The sequence below is a fragment of the Musca domestica genome, unplaced genomic scaffold (genome assembly GCF_030504385.1).
Source record: "Musca domestica strain aabys unplaced genomic scaffold, Musca_domestica.polishedcontigs.V.1.1 238, whole genome shotgun sequence".
In the NCBI taxonomy this organism is placed as follows: Eukaryota; Metazoa; Arthropoda; class Insecta; order Diptera; family Muscidae; genus Musca; species Musca domestica.
Genome location: NW_026712271.1, coordinates 36165 through 59522, shown reverse-complemented (window position 1 = coordinate 59522; position 23358 = coordinate 36165). Strand labels below are relative to the sequence as shown.

At 33.8% G+C, this 23358-nt stretch overlaps 1 protein-coding gene across 3 annotated transcripts in view; it reads right to left on the bottom strand.

Annotated features, from left to right (window-relative positions):
- Positions 1 to 22591, bottom strand: part of LOC131802743 (small conductance calcium-activated potassium channel protein-like) — a 262956-nt gene extending 240365 nt beyond the window's left edge. The window contains exons 1-2 of one of the 3 annotated variants that reach the window (XM_059123191.1): positions 21531 to 22591; positions 18934 to 19035 (exon numbers count right to left, since the gene is read on the bottom strand). In XM_059123191.1, coding sequence (XP_058979174.1) covers positions 18934 to 19035; positions 21531 to 22559 — 1131 coding nt within the window. In that variant the 5' untranslated portion in view covers positions 22560 to 22591. The remainder of the gene's footprint in view (positions 1 to 18933; positions 19036 to 21530) is intronic. The other 2 variants (XM_059123190.1, XM_059123192.1) reach the window with 2 other exon arrangements.
- Between the last annotated feature and the right edge of the window lie 767 nt (positions 22592 to 23358).

Sequence of the window (23358 nt, the reverse complement as noted above, 5' to 3'; positions counted from 1 at the left end):
TCATTGTAGCGTATCCGAATGTTCAACAAATGACCGTTCTACAATATTTCCATTTTCAATAAAAGCTATTGAAAAAACACTGTCTGTCTTTTCTTTCATTTCCTTTCAATATTGAAAAAGGCAGCTGTCATTCGCATGAGACAGTAGTGTTTTTATGAAATCAAATGAAGTGGACCAGTCGTCCGTCTACATTGTACTTTTTTGTTATTTTTATTGGTTTTTGTTCATTTTCTTGCTGCCGAAATTCCCAAAGAGTCATTGTGCTGTTAGGTGTAATTCCGGTCATGATGAGTTTTGCAAAATGTTGTAGAAAAACAGTGTTTGTTCTTTTTTATTTTGGGACATACTCAAATATGTGTTTGCATGTGGATTGGTATTTTCGGCTTCTTTAAGTATACAGGTACAAAAATGCTAAGCGAAAACGATGGCAACGAAGAAGGTGGTTCAAGCGGATCAAACTTTCACTGTCTTTGCCTTTTTTTTGGAAATACTTTCATCGTAAAATATTATTTTTTTTTGGTTTCCCAGAAATTGTCAACACGTTAAATGGAGAACATGATTTACCTATTGGTAGATTAGAAAATTGAAGTAAGCTTCAAAATTTTTGAAATGATATCAGCCCTTAAAAAAGCACATACATTTGAGATCATATGCAAACAATCCTATTTGAGGACATTTGACATTTTCTGTAGCTACATTCATAGTGCTAGGTCAGATTTTGCATTTTCAATAGGAATTTAATTACTTTTTTATATTATTATTTTTTTTTTGATTTTGGTTTGAGTATCATTCTAATTGTTAGTTGTTTTATTATGCACAAAGAAAACACATTCGTCATAAGAAAATACTATTAAAAACCTTGTCTAAAAATATCTTCATACGAGGGAGTATTGGGGTATCTCTCAAAAATTTCAAATGTGCATTTTTATCACTAATGAATAAAAAAACCAGTAAAGAAAGTCCTAAAGTCGGGTCCTAATTTAGTTGAGTTCCACATAACAAAAGTTTTTATGGGAGAATTCAATCATACACGCTATGATTATAATTATAATTTAAAATTCAAAGGACTAAATATGCCGAAGCATTTGTATCTTTTAAATTCGGACTTGTATTGCCCATTTGATGCAAAATTAATTTGAAATCAGATATCCAAATCTGCACCGATCTCGATAAAATTTGCCAAAGATATTTCTGAGCTGTATTTGATATATTTCCCTGAATATCGTTGTTACGAAGTGCATATTACGGCTGCGAGTAACAAATACAATAAATCGGATGAACAGTATATATGGGAGCTATAGCTATATCTGAACCGATCTTCACCAAATTTGGCATACTACCTTCTAGACTCAATTCGATATTGGTGCACAATAAAAGGTAAATTGGACGAAGTTATATATGAGAGCTATACCCAAATCTGAACCGTTCTCGATAAAATTTTGGCAAAGATATTTCTGAGCTTTATTTGATATATTTCCCTGAATATCGTTGTTACGGAGTGCATATTACGGCTGTGGGTAAGAAATCAGATAAAAAATATATATGGGAGCTATATCTATATCTGAACCGATCTTCACCAAATTTGGCATACTACCTTCTAGACTCAATTCGTGTACCAAATTCCATCCCATTTGGACAAATATTAGACGTTTGGTGCACAATAAAAGGTAAATCGGACGAAGTTATATATGGGAGCTATACCCAAATCTGAACCGATCTCGATAAAATTTAGCAAAGGTATTTCTGAGCTGTATTTGATATATTCCCTGAATGTCGTGGTTACGGAGTGTATATTACGGCTGTGGGTAACAAATACAACAACTCGGATGAGCAATATATATGGGAGCTATATCTTAATTTTTACCGATTATCTCCATTTTAAATAAGGTTCGTCCTTGGGCCAAGCAAATGTTGTTTGGAAAATATCATCTCAATCGGATAATAAATGCGACCTGCATTTTGTTCGCTAGAATACATGGACAGATGGACGGACTGACATGCACAAATCAACTCAGAAAGTGATTCTATGCAGATCATCAAAAGGAACTTTTGGGTCTATCTCGTTTCGTTTTGCCTGTTACAAACAAATGCACAAAGACATAATACCCTGACCACCTTGTGATGTAGGGTATAATTAAATAATAACAAATAAAAAAGCAGCTAAGTTCGCCAAACTTTTTATACCCTCCACTAATTGAAAGAAACTTTAAAAATTTCAAAAAATCCGTCGGAAATTACGCTCAAATGAAAACATTATATGGAGGCTATACGAAGACGAGGTCCTGCATAAGTAATTTGTGTTATAGTCTGTAGTAAATGTTCCGAACATTTGAAACAACTCCGGTGAATAACCTCGCAAAAATCATCAAAATAACGAATATCGGGAGGAACTTTTATATAGGGGATATTAGATATCGTGGACCTATATAGACAATTCTCTTCCAGGGGGTAATGTACCCACAAGGAACTCCTTTTGTGGATTTTCATTGAGAAATGTGGCTAAAATCATCAAAATACCTAATATCGGGGGGTACCTTATGACATCATGGATCTTTTTAGACAATTCTGTTCCAGGGGTTAATGTACTCACAAGGAACTCCTTTTGTAGATTTTAGACAATTCCATTGAAAAATTTGGCTGAAATAATCAAAATACCGAATATCGGGGTTACCATTTTATGGGGGCTATACGATATCGTGGACCTATATAGACAATTATCTTTCAGGGGGTAAAGTACTTATCTTTCAGGGGGTAAAGTACTCATCAATCGTGTCGACACTGTACTGTACGGTCGTGTTTGTGTTTCGCTCCTATAAATTTACATCTTTTTCGCCTCGTCGCAGCAAAATCATCATATATCTGAGCCATTGATCTCTCACAGTTTCGCCAACATTGTGTGCTATCGAGTATTCGCATTTCTTTGTGATGTTAAGCAGTTAGAAATACAATACAAAAACCAACTTTGATAAATTTTACCATTTCCTTTTATGCTTTCATTCGTAAATAACATAAATTGAAGTGCTCTCGTTATCTTTAGTTGCTGTTGAACCTACCTGTTCATACACAAGTACGTACGTCATCTCGCATTCTGTTTTTCGTTGATCGTACCTGTTCACTGGCTTGAACTTGTGAACTTGTTATCTTCCCTGCTATCGATGCGGTGTGTGTCCTGGATTGACTAACCTGTTTACATCACCCTGTTTCACTACATCAACTACATCACCCGGTTTCACTACAACACCCTGTTTTTGCTGTATCAACCTGATTAAAACCCTGTTACACCGTTTCCATCGCAAATAAATTTTACGTTGTTTCAAATTTTTACAACTTTTTTCTGTACGTCATATTGTAAAATATATTACTGGAATGGCGTGTTTAAATAAAAATTGCAAAATAAAATCAGATGAAAGAATGATAACATGCTGGTTATGTCACGAAAATTGCCATCTTAAATGTAGTGACATTTCTGGACTTGTCGCGGATGCAATTTCGAACAACAAGGGACTTCACTGGTGCTGTGTGGATTGCAGAAAAATTGGAGTGAGCTTTTACCGATTCTTCCAATCTCAAAAACAAACTTTTCTGCAGATTCTAGAAGATTCAGCTAAACTCTCTAGTCGAATAAATGATTACGGTAAATTATTTGAAAATTATAAGCTGTTAGAGAATATGAATTCACCACAATCATCTCCGAAGCGTCGAAAATCAGCAAGGAATGCAAACAAAGAAAAACGCTCTGAAAATAACTATAGTACATCATTATCAAACACCCCTTCCGTGCCAATGCTTGATTCTACTTCCAACAATTCATCACCTATACCTAATCTTCCTTCATCCAATCCCTCTACGTCAAATAAACCAATTAGCTCATACAGTACTTCCGTTAATGATGTACCTCCTAACAGGCTTGAACGCCTAACAAACCATGATCCTGAATCAGTCGTCAATCCTTCTTCTCCTTATAACGTAACCCCTGTTGAGGTTATCCTTACAGCCGTCCCGCCAAAAAGTAGCATTTTCATTTCAAGACTTCCTGCGGATACCACTACTGAGACAATTGACCGTTACATCATATCTAAAATTCGAAAATTTAATGACATTAACATACATAAATTCAATTTTTCGCAACAACGTTCAATTGCATCATTTAAAATTACAACCTCTGATGAAATGTATTCTCGTCTTATTGATCCCGAGTTCTGGCCGAAACATACTATTGTTCGTGAATACATATATAGAGAAAGGCAAATGCCTGATAATAATGGTTACATTCATCAAAACTCTGTTAACTTTTCAAAAACTAAGCACTTTTAGTAATGATACATTATCTATTGCCTATCAAAACGTCCGTGGTATTCGATCTAAAATATCGAAATTGTATGTTGACAGTTTTACCTTTGAACATCATATCATAGTAATGACTGAGACCTGGTTAAATGAACGTATTTTAAACTCGGAGATTCTGTCAAATAAATACAATATCTTTAGACGTGACCGTGTAAGCAACGGCGGTGGAGTGCTCATAGCTGTCTCCAATACATTTTCTTGCCAATTACTGGATCTTGATTCTTCCCTAGATATTGAGTTCATTGCCGTCGAAGTAAAAAACGATTTGAAAAAAATGTTTATAACATGCTCTTATATTCCTCCATCATCACCGCAAATAATTTATGAAAAGCATAACCATGCATTAAAAGCAGTTTTACAAAAAACTAAGCCAGAGGATCTAATTTGTATACTTGGCGATTTTAATATACCAAATATGTTGTGGAATTTTTTACCTGGGGATAAATACCTGCTGCCTGAAAATATACACAAATTTTATGAATTATTCTTCGATACACTTTTTGATCTTGGCATTTTTCAAATAAATTGTATCCGTAACACCTATAATAAGTTATTGGACCTGATATTTGTAAATCAAGTGGATGAATGTTACATTCAACGAATTGATCCGTTAACATTTCCCGAAGACCAGCACCATCCAACTATCAAAATTAATGTTTTGTTTCCTACTGTTTTGTTTCCGTGACTCAAAGTGAGAAATCCTTATGTTTTTCGAAAACAAACTTTGAGCAGTTACGTGAACTTATGCACAACACAGACTGGGATATCCTGTTGTCTAGCACTTACGATTTAAATGGTGCTATCGATATTTTTTACAAAAAGCTATACGATTTTATTGATATTAGCGTACCGAAATATGTAATTAAGAAGCTTTCTGGGCCACCATGGAACTCTACAGCTTTGGCAAAGGCTAAAAATGTGAAAAATAAACAATATAAGAAATATAAGAAGACAGGATCTTCCATTGACTACGGAAGATATTCTGTAGCACGGTCTGAATATACTACTATGAATAATATTTGCTATTCAAATTATCTGACAAAACTCAAAAACAACTTTAAACAGAATCCGAAGTCTTTCTTCAAATTTGTCAATTCGAAGCGCAAATCCACCGATTTTCCACCAAATTTAAAGTACGATGATGCTGAATCCTGTGATATAAATGTTATATCTAACATGTTTGCAGACTTCTTCAGTACAACATATTCTACTAAAACATTTAGCGGCAACAACTACCCCTTCGAAATTAACACTAATCAATCAATATCTATTTCACTATTAAACAGCTCTATGGTTTTAAATGGATTGAAAACTTTAAAGTATAGCTATGATTTTGGACCAGATAATATCCCGAGTTGCATCCTAAGGAAATGCGCCGATGCTTTTGTTTATCCTCTTACCATATTGTTCAATGCTTCCATAACTCAAGCTGTTTTTCCTGAGGTTTGGAAAACATCGTATATCATTCCACTCTTTAAAAACGGAAATAAATCTGATGTGGCCAATTACCGAGGAATAGCAAAATTAAGCGTGATTCCAAAGCTTTTCGAAAAACTGATTACTGAAAACCTTATCCATTGCATTAGTTCTATTGTTTCACCCTATCAGCACGGATTTCAGAGAAAGTGTTCTACAACAACAAACCTCATTCAGTTCACTACAGTTATAAATCGAGGATATTATGGTTTCTTCTGGAGTCCCACAAGGAAGTCATCTAGGACCAATCTTATTTTCTTTATTTATAAATGATCTACCTTCATCTATAAAATTTTCAAATATTTGATGTATGCCGACGATGTGAAAATATTTCTTAGCATTTCGGAGATATGTAAGAATCAGTTGCTTCAAAATGATTTGAATTCGTTTGTTAACTGGTGCAACATTAATCTTATGGAAATTAATTATTCGAAATGCAAACTTATGAGATTCACAAGAAAAAAATTATTGGATACTTGTTACACCCTCGGTGACTATTCTCTGGAAAAAGTTGATACATTCGTTGATCTTGGAGTTGTATTGGATTGTAAACTTAACTTTAAATCTCATATTTCTGTTTCTATAAACAAAGCAAAATCAGTTCTTGGTTTTGTGAAACGTTGGAGTAAAGAGTTTAAAGATCCTTATGTTTCAAAAAATTTATACATGTCAATTGTTCGCCCAATTTTGGAATACTCTTCGGTCATATGGGATCCAATTTATAAAACACACAGCGACCGCATCGAGTCTGTTCAAAAACAATTCCTACTTTTCTGTCTACGAAGTTTGAACTTTTCATATGATAATCTTCCACCATACACTGATAGACTCTCACTGATCAAGCTGCCAACTCTGGAAAGCCGTAGAAAAATGCTAAATGTCTCATTTCTTTATAATGTGATTATGGGTGATATTTCTGCTGGTTTTCTTGTTAACAACATAAATTTCAATGTTCCTCAACGTACTACCCGCCACTATGCACCACTAGCAATTCAATTCTCCAGGATGAACTATGCAAATGCTGATCCTTTAACAAGAATTTCAAAAGATTTTAACGCGTTTTATAATTTTATCGATTTTACAATGGATATTAATACTATAAAAAGTAAAATAATAATGTTTTTAAATTCTTAATTTTAATTATACAATTATTAGTTATGTACATATATAGTCTGTAAGGAATTATCCATAGACTAATAGATTAAATAAATAAATAAATAAATAAATAAATAAATAAAGAACTCTTTGTGTAGAATTTCCGATAATTCCATTGAAAAATGTGGCTAAAAGCATCAAAATACCGAATATCGGGTGGTATTATACGACATCGTGGATCGATATAGTCCATCTCCGAACTTGACTTGCCTGCACACAAAAGACAGATCTGTGGAAAATGTTTGCTTCTTATCTTAATTCGTTTTGACTGAAGCGTGATTACAACAGACGGACTAACGGACGGACAGGGCTAACTCGTCTTAGAATTTTACGCTGATAAAGAATATCTAAAATAATTATTTCGATGAGTTACAAAAGGAATGACGAACTTAATATACCCTCGGTGGAGGATCTTCCACAGGAGTCTTGGCTCGTTGTATAGCTCAAACATTGGTAGTTAATTAGAGAGACATAAGTGCTACCTAAGCCCGAACGGGTCCCGATTGATCTCAGAAGGTCTGGACATCTGCTCCCAAGCATACCCACAGGGAGCTGCTGAATCCAGACGAATTCCGATCCATCTTAGAAGGCCTGACCAGCTGCTCTCGAACATACCCAAACAAACATAAGATGACCTGGACATACTTTGCCTACTATATCTACAGTGTACTGCAGTGTTGCCGTTTTGGGCGTTTCCGTCCAAATTTGGGCGAAAAAAGATAAATTTTGTGGTTTGGGCGGATTTTGGGTGGATTTTTTCCATATTGGGTACAAATTTATTTTTCATTGTTTATTTTTACGTAATTTAATTTTTTTATTACTAACTGAATTTTATATTTTTTATTGAGATGAATCGTTATTTATTTTATAGATTTTTGTTAAGTTTTTTAATAATATATATAATGCATTAGGCTATAGTCGTGCGTGGCCGACCATGTGATATCCTAAAACAATACAATATGTTAGAAGCAACCTCATGTCCAAATCCATTTTGGAAGGTTTCGCTTTTGAAATTATGTCACGGAGCACTGCCCAGATATTACCCTTAGCATTTTGACCAGGGACATTTTCCCAATATTTATGCACTCCGTCGTGCTGTTAGTTTTTGTGGTCCATCAGGAAATTTTTTTTCTGTTTTTAGTTCATTTAAACCCCTAAATATTTTGCGATCATCTCCAAAAGCAAGAGGCCCTCTGTGTCTCCAAATTTAGACTCATCTATATGATTTGCTTGTCTACGATATTTGGCTATATTCGTCAACGAAATCAGCATAAAAAAGCCAGAAGTTCGCCTATTGTGTATTTCGGATATCGCCTGTAAGTAATGTTGGTATTTTTTACACAAAAGTAGTGGTCCATTCTACCCGCTGTCCTAAGCTCTAACTTCATGCGAGATTTCGTGTCCTTAGGTTTATATTTGGGACCTTTATAACGGCTGCAAAATCAGGAACATTTTGAGTTGCTGGTCAATTTCAGCCCCTAAATATATTGCGGACATCTTTGAAAACAATAGGCTAAACAATAGGCTAAACAATAGGCTAAAATATGAAAAATATGTTAACATCATTATGGGCATCTTTCTATGCGATTTTTTAGTATTTATACTTTAATGCCACAAGGGCATTCTAAATTGACAAAATTTGTCAAAATCTCTCAAGCCATTCTGAAGATATAAGCATTCTAGCGACATCCCCTTCCTTTGTATATATACATTGCATATATTTCTCTATATATTTCCGATATTTTTACTATCGGCATCTACGTAACGGTCAGAATTGACCTGTTCGTCTATTTGTGATTTCGCCGGCAGTAAAAATATTCGCGGATTAAAGAAAAATTTGACTTTTATTTATCGCAAATGCTATGGTCTACTAAACCACTAAATATTACCCGATGACCATCAAAATTGGAAGGCTTCTGCCCAGTCCAAAATCTAGCCCCATGTTAAATTTCGCTTCGATTGGTCTATCATTGTGACCTGTAGAGCAACTGCAAAATCAGAAAATTTTTCAGTTTTTGGTCCATTTCAACCCCTAAATATTATGCGATCATCTCCAAAAGAAATAGGGTTCTATTCTGACCTAAACCCCAGCTACATTCTAAATTTCGTGAAGATCGGGCCATAATTGCGACCTATAGAGTGATTACAAATTAACGTGGACAGACGGACAGACGGACGGACGGACATACATAGCTATGTGGGAAACCAATATTTCGTGGTGTTACATAATTTTCGGCCCAATCAAATTTATAATACCCCCAACACATAGTGTTGTAGGGTATAAAAACCTGAATAATAATAATGACTTTAATGTATTTAATACATTGAATTCTTGTAATATGTTACTTTTTCAAATATATATAATATAAAAATATAAAATAAAATTTTTATTTTCTCTAATGTATTTAATGCATTGAATGTAATAAAACTTGAGTACTTTTTTCATGTATAGTGTAAAATTTTCAATAAAATTTACTTGAATACAAACTCCATATAAATTATTCAACTTTTTACAGTTTGGGCGGATATGGTCGATTTTGGGCGGTTTTTAGAAAAAATTTGGGCTGAAATAAAAATTTCAAACGGCTACACTGGTGTACTGCCTTCCCTGAACGATTATACCATGAGTCGTCAACCCGTCTCCGAAGATCTGGATATCAAAATCCTAACCGCCCACATCGAAAATCCTTATTATTCTTATTCTTTCCTTATTCCTTGATGTTCCCTTTAAAATCATATGGATGATTTCATTACAACCCAATATACTTGGAAAGGCCTGACTATTTCTTTGTGAAATAAATTCAGTTTTTTTATTTTTTTTTTTTTTTTTTCAATTAAATTCAACCATAAATTTTATTATGAAATTCTTGTTATTTTATTGTGTGAAATGTTACAAATTAGTCAGATAGTGAATGACAATGTTTGTTTTCTTCTTTTCAGGGTAAAAATAGCTTTCTTTTTAAGATATTTCGTTTGCGGACAGCAACATTTGACCGAGTTTTTCATTGTGAAAAAGGGACAAATTAAAATTTAGACATTAAAGGCGAACACGTGTATTTTCAGATGTTTTATGAGGAACGTTTTTGAATGTTTGTCCGAGCCAAGAAAGAGGGTAGAGTCTGAAATTTGTCATTTGTTAAAAAAATGAACATATGAGGTGTTAATTTGCAGCACAATTAATTAAAACATATTACGCTGATATCACAGCGCAATATGTAATAAAATAATGAATGAATAATGAGAAAGGTGTATAATAACACTGAGTAACACAGAAAATATTTACGGGGAAAATCCAGCAGATTAAAAAGAAGTCAGAAAAAGAAGACCTCTTCAAAACTTCTGGAAATTTTCCGATTAAGATTCTTTGGAATCCATACATTTTAGGTATACATTTACATTTAGGTATAGGTATATAGTGTCTTCGGCAATATTGCAGACAAAAATATAAAAAATATTTTGGTAAGAAATTTTAACCCTCAAGCGAGCTCCTTTTTTAAATATGGTTAAGAACTCCCTCTGAACGGGATTGTAGCTGTTCAAAATATTCTACAAAATTATTTGTTATAAAATTCTACAGAAGAAGGCATAAAAAGGCTAAATCTTACCTAAAGGCCATGAATTTTAACGTTAATTAGAGATTCTATAGTTGAAGGCGTACTTTATGTGCGTCTGTGCAAAAATCACAAATCAAATCAAATAAACCATCATTTTAGAAAAATGTTGTCAAAGACAAAAATATTCTTCATCAAATTTTACTATGTGTCATCAAAGAAAAGGAATCCCTATTTCCACTGCATCACAAAAAAAATTGTTTTTAAATTTTAGCGGACTTTTTTCAAGTTGAGGCCCGAAAGTAATATAAAATTTCCTTCGGGGTGGAAAATATCAAAAGAAGAAATATTCTACACAAAATTTCACTTTGAATCTCTGAATAAACTATATATCTAGGTACAACAGGTTTTATAAAAATTGCGATGCGATACGTATGTAATTCAAGTGAAAATTATTTGTTTGCTTTTTTAACTGTTAATTTAACACGTTTTCAATCCAAGTCAAAATCACCCTTTATATTTCAATTTCTGGAGAAAATGTCAAAGGAAGAATTATTCTAGATAACATTTGATTGTGAGCCTCGGAACAAAAGAAATTAGCATATTCAATATATACCATGAAAAATATTTTGTTTAGAAGAAATCTGGTTTATTTCTGAAAATTTAGCACTTTTTCTCAATTTGCTGCAAATTTTGTAGAAAATTCAAAGTCTACTTGATATAATTCATTTGTAGACAAAAATCCCAAAGGGTTATCGGATTCTTAGGCCAAACTTAGTTAATGTCTTCATATTGTTTTGAGTGTATACAAAAGGGACTCCTATACTTCGAGATATATTTCGAAACACGTAGGATAGCGCTATGCAATTTTATAGAGATTTTTGGAAAACATCCCAAATCGTTGGTAGAGAAAATAAGTCATATCGGTCCATTCTTTGAAATTGCCCCCTCGGAAGATAATTGCGATTTCAGATATTTTGTATAGAGTATTTCTTTTTTTGACAGCTTCCGCCTAAAACCGAATTTTATGTGACTGTCAGGCGTTAATTTGAAAAAACGTTCGAGCAAAAATTTATCACCAAAAAAAAAAATCAGTAAGCAAAAGTGATAAGTCGGGAAGAGTCGCCTATATGATACCCTACACCACTATGCATATTTAGTTGAGCTCCCGTAACAAAGGAATTCATTTGAAGTAGATCATACCACCTGTCTGCATTTGGCTTTAGAGAAGTTATATTTTGCTATAGATTGCAAGATATCACTTGAAGAAGGATTATATTAAAAAAAATGTATCGGAGCCGAATTGAACAAAATGTAAACGTACGTCCCGAAATTCACACCGTTTGGGTTGATATTAGCCATTATTTGCACAATAAACCTGAAATCGGATTAGGGATATATAGAAGCTATATCCAAATCTTAGCTGTTCTCGATAAAATTTGGCAAAGGTTTTTTATTAAATTTGGCAGAACTATTTTCGAGATCTATAAGATATCTGGTACCAAATATCATTGTTGTCGAATGCATATTAGGAATGTGAGGGACTTAAACACCAAATCGGATGAAACATATATATGGGAGCTATAGCTATATTTGGACCGATTTTCTCCGAATTCGAAGTACTTGCTTCTGGACTGAATTCGGGCGGATGTACAGGACCTCTGGACTGATATTGGCCATTTGGTGCACAATTTTCGAAATCGGTTGAAGAGATATATGGGAGCTATATCCAAATCTGAACCGGTCTGGATACAATTTGGCAGAGGTATTTCTGAGCTGTGTCTGATAACTGGTACCCATGACCATTGTTGTCGAAGGCATATTACGTATGTGAGGCACTTTAAACCCCAAATCGGATAAAATATATATGTGGGAGCTATCTGAACCGATTTACACCAAATTTCAAGTACTGATTTATAGGATGAATTCTGCCGTAAATGCCAAAATTCAGTTCATTTGGTGCACAATTAACCCGAAATCGGTTGAAGACATATGGGAGCTATATCAAAGTATGATCAGATTATTACCAATTCAAATAGAGTTCGTCCTTGGGCCAAACAAATATTGCTTACAAAATTTCATCTCAATCGGATAATAAGTGCAACCTGAATTTTGTTAACAAGAATACGTGGACAAGGGCATGGACGGGCGGGCTGACGGACTGATATGCATAAATTGACTCAGAAATGATTCTATGAAGATCCCCAAAAGTAGCTTTGGGTCTATCTCGCTTCCTTCTACATATCAGAAATAAATGCACATAGACATAAAACCCCTACCACTATGTGGTGTAGGGTATAACAAAATTGTAGAATATTTTATTTTTTTATTTATTATTATTGCTATTATTATTATTATTATTATTATTATTATTATTATTATTATTATTATTATTATTATTATTATTATTATTTTTTTTTTTTATTATTATTATTATTATTATTATTATTATTATTATTATTATTATTATTATTATTATTATTATTATTATTATTATTATTATTATTATTATTATTATTATTATTATTATTATTATTATTATTATTATTATTATTATTATTATTATTATTATTATTATTATTATTATTATTATTATTATTATTATTATTATTACTATTATTTGTGTAATATTTTGACTTAAATAGAGGTTTAATCATATTTTCAAAAAAATATTGACCAATATAATCCTTGTGTTTTATTTGCAATATTTCCAACGACACTATATAGCTTCAATAAACAGATTCCCAGAAATCTTAATCCGAATATTTGAAAAAGAGGTGGGAATTATATTCTTCTACTTAGGTTACTTTGCAATGTAAACTTTAAAAACGCCAGCTCTACTTTTATAATCTGCTGGATTTTTCCCATAATTATTTTTGTATTGCAGTATTTTTGTTAGTATTCAAACTCCCATTACTGCGAAATTTACGAAAACTTCATTTGGTTGATAACATTAGCGCTCAGCCACTATTTCAAATAAATGTCTAACACTCATTCACTTTGTGGTATCGCCAACTTGTTATGTGGTGAAAAGCTTATTAAATTCAAACAACAAAAGCCTAAAGCTTATAAAGCAATTCAAAAGGCTTTGTGTGTATAATTATTATTCAGCGGTCATTTATGGTTATTTTCAGTCATGCATTTAGCTTTGTTGTAACACAGACACACACACACCCTTACAAAGTAGCCACCTCTTTTTTAATTATTCATGTACACACACACACACACTGACATAAATAACCCGACTTCAAAGCTTTTCGGGCTTTGTAGCTTTTCTATAGATTGAATATTATTATTATTATTATCCTTTTTGTGAGGTTTTGTTGTTATTGTTTATTGTTGTCTTATTTCGATGGCACATAGCGTCATCTGGCAGCGAATAGCTAAACTAAAGAATAAACAAATAAAACTATAAACAATCGGAAAAAGCTTTTTTTCTCTCTCTCTCTTAATCCCCTCATCAAATAAATACAATGACTAAGAACTATTTGTTTGTGCCCGAATACAAACGACAGCTAAATTTGTAACCAAATCGAAAAAAGCTATTGTATTTATTGTCTGTGGTGGATTTTCACAAATGGTTTTGGGAACTTTCAGCAATATGTTGAGTTTTTTTGTTATAAAAAAATATCCATGAGGTTAATTGGAATTAGTAAAGCTGAAAATATCAGAAAATGAATATTTGATAGAATAAAAAATAAATATTTAGCTAAAGTACATTTACTACATAAAACAAATTAAATTCTTTATAGGTAGATCATGGAAAAATTTCCATTTAGAACCAACAAAGCCTTTCATTGCGACATTAAAGTTTTGGGAATAGTACAGATGCTATTACACTTTTATATGTTCATGTAGAGTTGTATCAATAAAATTCATATTTCAGTACACCAGTTGCTAAACATGATTTGATAAGATTCATATATTTTATATCACTCATACTCTAGTTTCCATACAAACTACCGGAGTTTACTGAACTAAGAACTAGTTCGTTCGATTAGACTATCTTGGCGTAGCTCTATACCTATTTTCCTGAAAAAAATAACCATGTATATCACAATACTACATTCAAATAATATGTATCAGGAAATGCTCGGATTATATTTTTATATGATTTTGCATAAATTTAATTTTTGTGGTATGTCTAAGCAATAGAACTTGGTCTTATCTCCCAAAATTGTAATTACTGAAAACTATGAAATATTTTAATAAAATATAATATTTAAGATTTTCCGTTTCACAAATTAAATTTATTATTTGACAAATAGATATTAAATATAGCTTAAATTTATTGTATATTTTTTATATAAAAATTCTGTAAAAAATGGATTTCAACAATTTAAAATAATCACACATGCTTTAACAAAAATTTTCGGAATTTATTCAATCGTTTACAAAAAAAAATTAATTTTCACCTCGGAGCAAAATTCGCAGGTATAATGAAAAGCAAAAAAAAAAAAAAAAAAAAATAATAATAATAATAACGGCGTGATCCAACTACTTGAGTTTGTGCAGCATTTCAAAATTTGCCATTTTGGGAACAAGTAACAAAGGTTTTCAGTTTTAAATATGATAAATATTCTTGTAGTAAAGTAAATATCTCTGTAAGGCACTGATTTCAAATTTGAAAGTCGTTTATAAAAATAAAATTTTATTTATCAAAGATGAGGGGCTGGATGTCATTGGAAATAAAAAGAATAGTCTTAAAAAATCGAGATCTATTTAGCATTTTTGAAAAGTTGTCATACCTATATAATTGGTTGGGCCCAACTTTTAATAACCTCCACCACTTGGAAGGAACTTGAAAAATTCCAAAAAACTTTAGGAAACTACAACTTAAATTAAAAATGTTTTATGTAGTCTACACGAAGGCTTGCTTATGAAATTCTTTTGTCATAGACCGTAGTACCCATTACGAACCTCACATGAAATAATTCTTGTAAATAATGTCACTAGAATCATCAAATAATGTCATTAAAATCCCCCGTAATATGGAGGATATACGAAAACGTGAACCTACATACTATTTTTTTGTCATAGGCTGTAGTACCCATTACGAACTTTAAATACGAAATTTGTTACAATTCCGGTGAAAAATGTCGCACAAATCATAAAAATACCGAGTATCGGGAAGTCCAGTCATATGGGGGCTATACAGAGACATGGACCTGCATACACAAAATTTTGTCATAGGCAGTAGTACACATTTCAAATAATTCCGGTAAATAATGTCGCTAAAATCATGAAAATACCGAATATCGGGAGGTACCGCTATATAGGGGCTATACGAAGACGTGGATCTGCATATGAATTTTTTTCCATACGGTGAATAATGTCCCAAAAATCATGAAAATACGATGTATCGGGAGGTATCGTCATATGGAGGCTATATGAAGACCTGGGCCTACACAGACAATTTTCTGTCTTAGGTTGTAGTACCCATTAAGATCTTCCAGTACGAAATTTTAAATAATTCCGGTAAATAATGTCGCTAAAATCATGAAACTACCGAATATCGGGAGGTACCGTTATATGGGGGCTATACGAACTGGCCTACTGTTAAACTATGCATGTATGCAAAATTTTAGCCTTCTATCTCAATTCTTTTGAAAGATGTGATTACAACAGACAGACGGATATCGCTAGATCGTCTTAGAATTTTACGCTGATCCAGAATATATAAATATACTTTGTAGGGTCTATTATGCATATTTCGACGAGTTACAAACGGAAAGATAAAGTTAATATACCCTAAACAGAATGGTAGAGGGTATAATAATTACGAGAAACATTTGAAGGTACCAGAAGGGGTGGAGATAAGATATTTACATTAGATCTATGGTGAATAGAAATATTCAGAATTGACCCTTTATAGGGGAGGTACCAGAAGGCATAGGTCGATAAGTTCAGTACCCACACTAGGTGAAAGTATTTGCGTTGTGCAAAGTTAAAAGAAAAATTTAATAATTATTTAGCATTTTATGAGACTTGTAGTTATTTAAAATTTTGACCCGTCGGTATATTCGAAAATTTGACATACTGTGGTGGGAGTACCAGAATGCGCAGTCTGTTCTAAGCTATCTTCACACCAAATATATAGTTGGTAGAAATAATAAAATTTGAAAGCAATCGGCCTTTTATTTTAGATTTAATAATTGTCCATTTTTATACCATACAACACTATGTGTTTGATATATAAGTTTGATTGAGCTTAAAATTATGTAACACCTCGAAATATTGGTGCCCCACATAGGAACCTATATAGGGATTTTTTATTTCTCCGAGCTGAGTCGATCTAGCTATGTATGTCCGTCTGTCCATGTTAAATCTGCAGGTCACAATTATGGCCCGATCCTCTCGAAATTGAAAATGGAGGTCGGAATTTCGCATCAGAAGGGAATTAAGGACAGGGAAGAAGTCTAGCATTTTGGATGACCATTGGATTATATTTAGCTGTAAAATGAACCACAACTTTGTGTGAAATTGTTTTAAATACCTAACAATACGACGGAGTGCGTAAATATTGGCCAAATTCTCCGGGTCAAAAACCTAATGGTAACATCTGGTCAGGGCTCTTTGACATCATTTTAACAACTAAATCTTCCAAAATGGCTTTGGACGTAAGGGGACTTCGAACATGTTGTAGTGTAGCAGAGTATCATATGGTCGGCCCGAGCGGCTATAGCCTTTGCTTACTTGTTTGACCATTGTGTTGATGGACTTATTGGAATGTGCCGAGTTTGAATCAGATGCTTATTGTTCATTTTATGAGCGTTATGGGTTCTCTAAATTTTGACCCTTTGTGGGGAGGTACCTAAAAAGTCTACCATATCCACAAATTAGATTTTTTGTTGGTAGAAATATTAAGACGATCGTATTTGTATTTAAGGGCAATTTGACTCTTTTTTCACATTTTATAAGAGTTACAATTGTTCAAAATGTTGACCCTTTGTGGGGAAAGAAATTGATGGAGTGGCCAATTTTGTCCACATTCGCACCTGGCATAGCAATGATACATATCTTACGATTTGCAAAATTCTCACAAAATTTAATGATCACTTCTTGGAGTTGACCGATATTGCTCTCTGTAGCCTTATGACTGAGGTTATAAAAAATCGTGGCGAATCTCTAAAAACGTGGATCAATGTGGCACCTCTAGGAACATATCGTCCTTCAAACATTATGTGAGCTCTGTAATATCCTTTGAACGATAAGGTGACTACAAATGATGGGCCGGCGGGCGACCATATTAGAATTTTATTCCGATTATTAATATATATTATTCCGATTATTAATATATATTCATTATAGAGTCGGAAGTGCTTATTTCGACCGATTACAATAAGAGTGGACCAATATACTCCATTTTCACACTTATTCTAATATGGGATAAAATAATTAGATGTTCGAAGTTGGATTTCACATTCTACGATAGCACCAGAATAAATTAACGTCTAAAAATTACAATGTTCCAGATATAAACTATATCGGATAGTCACATCGCGCGATGAGATATGTATTTTGTTCGTAAAATTTTACCGATGTTCTCCATTTCCGAACTCTTTGACAGCTTGGTGAGTATTGCAATATATCAAGTATGGGACAAATCGGATACTCCGCCTCTACTTTCACTTTGACTGGAAAACACACAACCACTCACTTCATAATCATAGATCGCAAGAAAATATTAAAATAACTCATTTTCCTCTACCCAGATTTGTACATTCACATAACCACAGCTTCACACAAGGATACTGGTGAACAGATTTTTTGACCACATTGTACAATTAAAAAAATGTATAGTTTTCCGCAATCTGCCCGAGAATCGAGTAACTTCCACAAACAGAACATTACTTTTTAATCACAGAATTTCATGGAAATATAGGACTTAGGCATGCATTATTCCGGATAAAAAGGTGTTTAAATTTTGAAAGTAATGAAAAAATGATTCAATAATTTTGTGACTTAAAAGGATACATATTCAAAAACTCAAATTTGATACCAGTGCCACAGATATATTTAAAAAAATATTTATCATATACTTGATATCACTGCCTACCTTAATCTATTAAGAATTTAAATTAATAAATAAATGGAGTCGCTTTACTTAAAGAAAGCGAAAGAAAATTAAAAAGAAAATAATAATAAATCTTTTGCAAATTTTCAATTAATGCGGTAAAGCAAGCTGTAGCAGTTTTTTTTTCTAAAATGTGAAATGCAGGGCTAATTGTAGTGGAGGGTCGCCAAAATAGAACAGTGCTTGCATCTAACAATCTTCAAAAGGGGGGAATTGCTTTTATTTTGCTGGCAGGGGGGTAAAGTGTTTCATTATTATTTTGTTTTGGGGGGACTTGGGGGGTCAACTGGGTGTTGGGTTTAGTTTTGTTTCACAAAATTTAAATACCATTTTCGAGCATTGCAGTGATTCATGTGTGGCCTCAGTAAAAGCTCTTCTAAGTCGCAATTTTCGGCTTTCGGACAATGTACGAGGCATTAGTAGGACACCCTAAAGGAAAATATGTTTTAAGTAGTTAAATGTGTTGTTATTGTTGTTTAATGTTAAGAGAGTTTAAGTTTAATGTTTAGCAGAATAAAATTAGAACAAAGTTAATAAACAAAGTTTTGTGTTAAATAGCCATTTAATGAACTGGCAGGGCGGCGTTCACAAAGGAATTGGGGTCAATGAAAAAATAAAAGTTTTTTTGTTTTTTTTTTTTTTTATGGGAGAGATAATTTACATAGTAATTACCAAGGTAGTATAAATTAAGGTTGTTTCTCATGTTTAACATTGTGCCATGGAGAGTTGAATAATTGTAAGTTTGTTTGATTCTTTTCGATAAGTTGGAGGACAGTAATTATGGGGATTTTGAAAAGTAAGTGATGTTTTATATTCGCATAAGGATTATAAAATATTTTATAGCACAGTAAAAGGGGAAAACAAAAATAGTGACATTGGAAAACAGGGCCACAAAATACCAGTTGGGTACATGTAAAAATAAAATGAAAAGTACTTAAATTTCCAGCTTGCCTAATGTGTTGCCCTGTATATATTCATTTATGAATGATTGCAATTTCAAATAAAAAAAATAATAATTATTATTAAATACATTCTATGTTAACTTAACCAATGAGCAATTTAATGGATTTATATGAAATTTCCACATTTTTTAAAATGAAGGCAAAATAGTAAATTTTTTTAGAACCAATTTCAGATGTAATTGAAAAGTGACTATAGCCAGTTCTTGAATGGATAGAAGATCTCTTATATGGCTAGAAGAGCTTCAACAGTACTTCTATGGCTAGAAGAGCCTCAACAGTACTTCTATGGCTAGAAGAGCCTCAACAGTACTTCTATGGCTAGAAGAGCGTCAACAGCTTTTCTATGGCTAGAAAAGCTTCAACAGTTCTTCTATGGCTAGAAGAGCTTCAACAGTTCTTCTATGGCTAGAAGAGCGTCGATAGCTCTTCTATGGCTAGAAGAGCGTCGATAGCTCTTCTATGGCTAGAAGAGCGTCGATAGCTCTTCTATGGCTAGAAGAGCGTCGATAGCTCTTCTATGGGGAGAAGAGCGTCGATAGCTCTTCTATGGCTAGAAGAGCGTCGATAGCTCTTCTATGGCTAGAAGAGCGTCGATAGCTCTTCTATGGCTAGAAGAGCGTCGATAGCTCTTCTATGCTAGAAGAGCGTCAATAGCTCTTCTATGGCTAGAAGAGCGTCGATAGCTCTGTTCTTCTATGGCTAGAAGAACGTCGATAGCTCTGTTCTTCTATGGCTAGAAGAACGTCAACAGCTCTTCTATGGCTAGAAGAGCGTTAACAGCTCTTCTATGGCTAGAAGAGCGTTAACAGCTCTTCTATGCCTAGAAGAGCGTCGATAGCTCTTCTATGGATGGAAGAGCGTCAACAGCTCTTCTATGGCTAGAAGAGCGACGATAGCTCTTCTATGGATAAAAGAGCGTCGATAGCTCTTCTATGGATAGAAGAGCGTCGATAGCTCTTCTATGGATAGAAGAGCGTCGATAGCTCTTCTATGGATAGAAGAGCGTCGATAGCTCTTCTATATATAGAATAGCTTCGATAGCTCTGTTCTTCTATGGCTAGAAGAACGCCAACAGCTCTTCTATGGCTAGAAGAACGTCAATAGCTCTTCTATGGATAGAAGAGCGTCAATAGCTCTTCTATGGATAGAAGAGCGTCAATAGCTCTTCTATGGATAGAAGAGTGTCAATAGCTCTTCTATGGATAGAAGAGCGTCAATAGCTCTTCTATGGAAGGAAGAGCTTCAATAGCTCTTCTATGGAAGGAAGAGCGTCAATAGCACTTCTATGGAAGGAAGAGCGTCAATAGCTCTTCTATGGAAGGAAGAGCGTCAATAGCTCTTCTATGGATAGAAGAGCGTCAACAGCTCTTCTATCGTTAGAAGAGCGTCAGCAGCTTTTCTATGTCTAGAAAAGCGTCAGCAGCTTTTCTATGTCTAGAAGAGCGTCAGCAGCTTTTCTATGTCTAGAAGAGCGTCAACAGCTCTTCTATGGCTAGAATACCAGTAACAGCTCTTCTATGGCTAGAAGGCCTGCTACAACTCTTCTATGACGAAAATATCTATAGCAGCTCGTTTGCGTATGGAAACTTTTAACGCTCTTTGGATTACGGGCCTTAAATTTTCAATAGGTTTTCCATTGAATCTTGTCCTCGAATCTGGTCTTCAAAACCGCACTTCATATTACATCTGAAATTTGGTTTCAAAAGGAAAACTTTCACAGTGTTAAGGAGGAAAAGTAGTGATAGAAAAAGGTGCTCGGAAATATGTCAAACAATTTATAAAAAAGTTCGCACAATATAAACATCACACTTCACATTCATTTGTCAAAGAAGATAGAATGGAAATTTTTTGACAACATCGGGAAAGTGAATGGGTTTTCATTCATATTTTAGAGGGGATCAGAATAATTTAATTTAATAAAATTAAAAAAATGCTTTAAAAATTTTGTTCGAAAAGACTCACCTGTTTGAAGGGTCTCATGCCTCCGTTGATACGCAACGAATCGGCCGCAATACCAGCTATGCCATCAGTTTCTGTGGAGCGCAACTGTTTGAGGGAGACATTAGGCACGGTATGAGAATGACCGCATGTGCTGTGGGCGCCGCAGCAAACACCACTTGTGCTCGATTCTGGCTGGGAACTTTGACGTATGATACGCGAACCATTTGTGGGCGAGGAGGTTACCAAAACCGGGGGCACATTGTGAGGCAGGGCATTATTCGAGCCGCCATAGACGACTAGGGAACCACCCAGATTTCCTTGTTGAAAGGCACTTTTGACACTATCGCGTGACGTTGAACGATCCATGTGACCTGTGGTCGATATGGGTGTGGTTGAGGCACGTCGGCTGCAGTTCCTGCAGGCACGACAACGATTTTGGGCACTCGGAGACAATGGATTGGATGAAAGATTCTGATATGAGGATGTTCCCAAGTTGGTGGTGCTCGCATTGTTGTCCGGATACGAGTTGTTTAAATTCGTTATTGATATGGTTGGTTGTTGTTGCAGCTTGCTAGTTGGCTGTTGTTGTTGTTGCTGCTGCTGATGTTGTTGTGTTTGTATGGAGGTTGTGGGCGCAGATGAAGACAACTGCTGTTGCTGATGATTTTGATTCTGATTGTAATCTTGGTCCTCTTGATACACTTCAATATCAGGCACTGTGGCCGTCCGAAGCCCCTGCTCAACATCTTCGTCGGCTATGCGACAACTTCCGCCACCATCGCGATCGCTATCATCCGAACCCAAGCGGGTTTGCTGCGACAGTTGGGGACTCGTTAGATATGTGGAAGTGCGATCCTGTCGTATCAGTGTGGGCTTCTGTGACGCTGTGGAAGTCATGTTATTCGTTGTTGGTCCATTAGCTGAATTCATTTTGAGTTGTCTTAATACCGAAGACTTGCATTTGGGTGTTTGCGAGACTAGTAGTGAATCTGTTTCTTCAGAGCTAACATAACCGGAATTTGTGGCATCGGTTAATTTTTGCATTGACATCTGTAACAAAAACCAAATTGAAGAGTTAGAAAATTGCTAGAAATTTTGAAACAGAAAAAATTAGAAATAATTTAAAATATTCTGACAAAATTATCATGACTTTCGAAATGATTTTTTAAGAAATTTTATTGAAGTAAAAAACTTGAATATTTTTTAAGGACTATTAAAGTTCCACACAGGATTTTTTGTATACATTTTCAAGGACTATCAAACGTGGATTTTTTAAATATTTTCGAAGGGACTATCACTGTGAGAAACCTGAATGTTTTAAATATATATTTAAGGACTATCAGAGTATCGAACGTGGATTTTTTAAATATATTTTTTCAGGTTATCAAACGTGTATTTTTAAAATATATTTTTTCAGGGTATCAAACGTGGCTTTTTAAAATATATTTTTTCAGGGCTAAGCGTGGATTATTAAAATATATTTTTTTCGGGGTATCAAACGTGAATTTTTAAAATATATATTTTTAAGGGCTATGCGTGGATTTTTAAAATATATTTTTTAAGGGCTAAGCTTGGATTTTTTAAATATATTTTTTCAGGGTATCAAACGTGGATTTTTTAAATATATTTTTTCAGTGTATCAAACGTGGGTTTTTTAAATATATTTTTTCAGGACTAAGCGTGGATTATTAAAATATATTTTTTTCGGGGTATCAAACGTGAATTTTTAAAATATATATTTTTAAGGGCTATGCGTGGATTTTAAAATATATTTTTTAAGGGCTAAGCTTGGATTTTTTAAATATAATTTTTCAGGGTATCAAACGTGGATTTTTTAAATATATTTTTT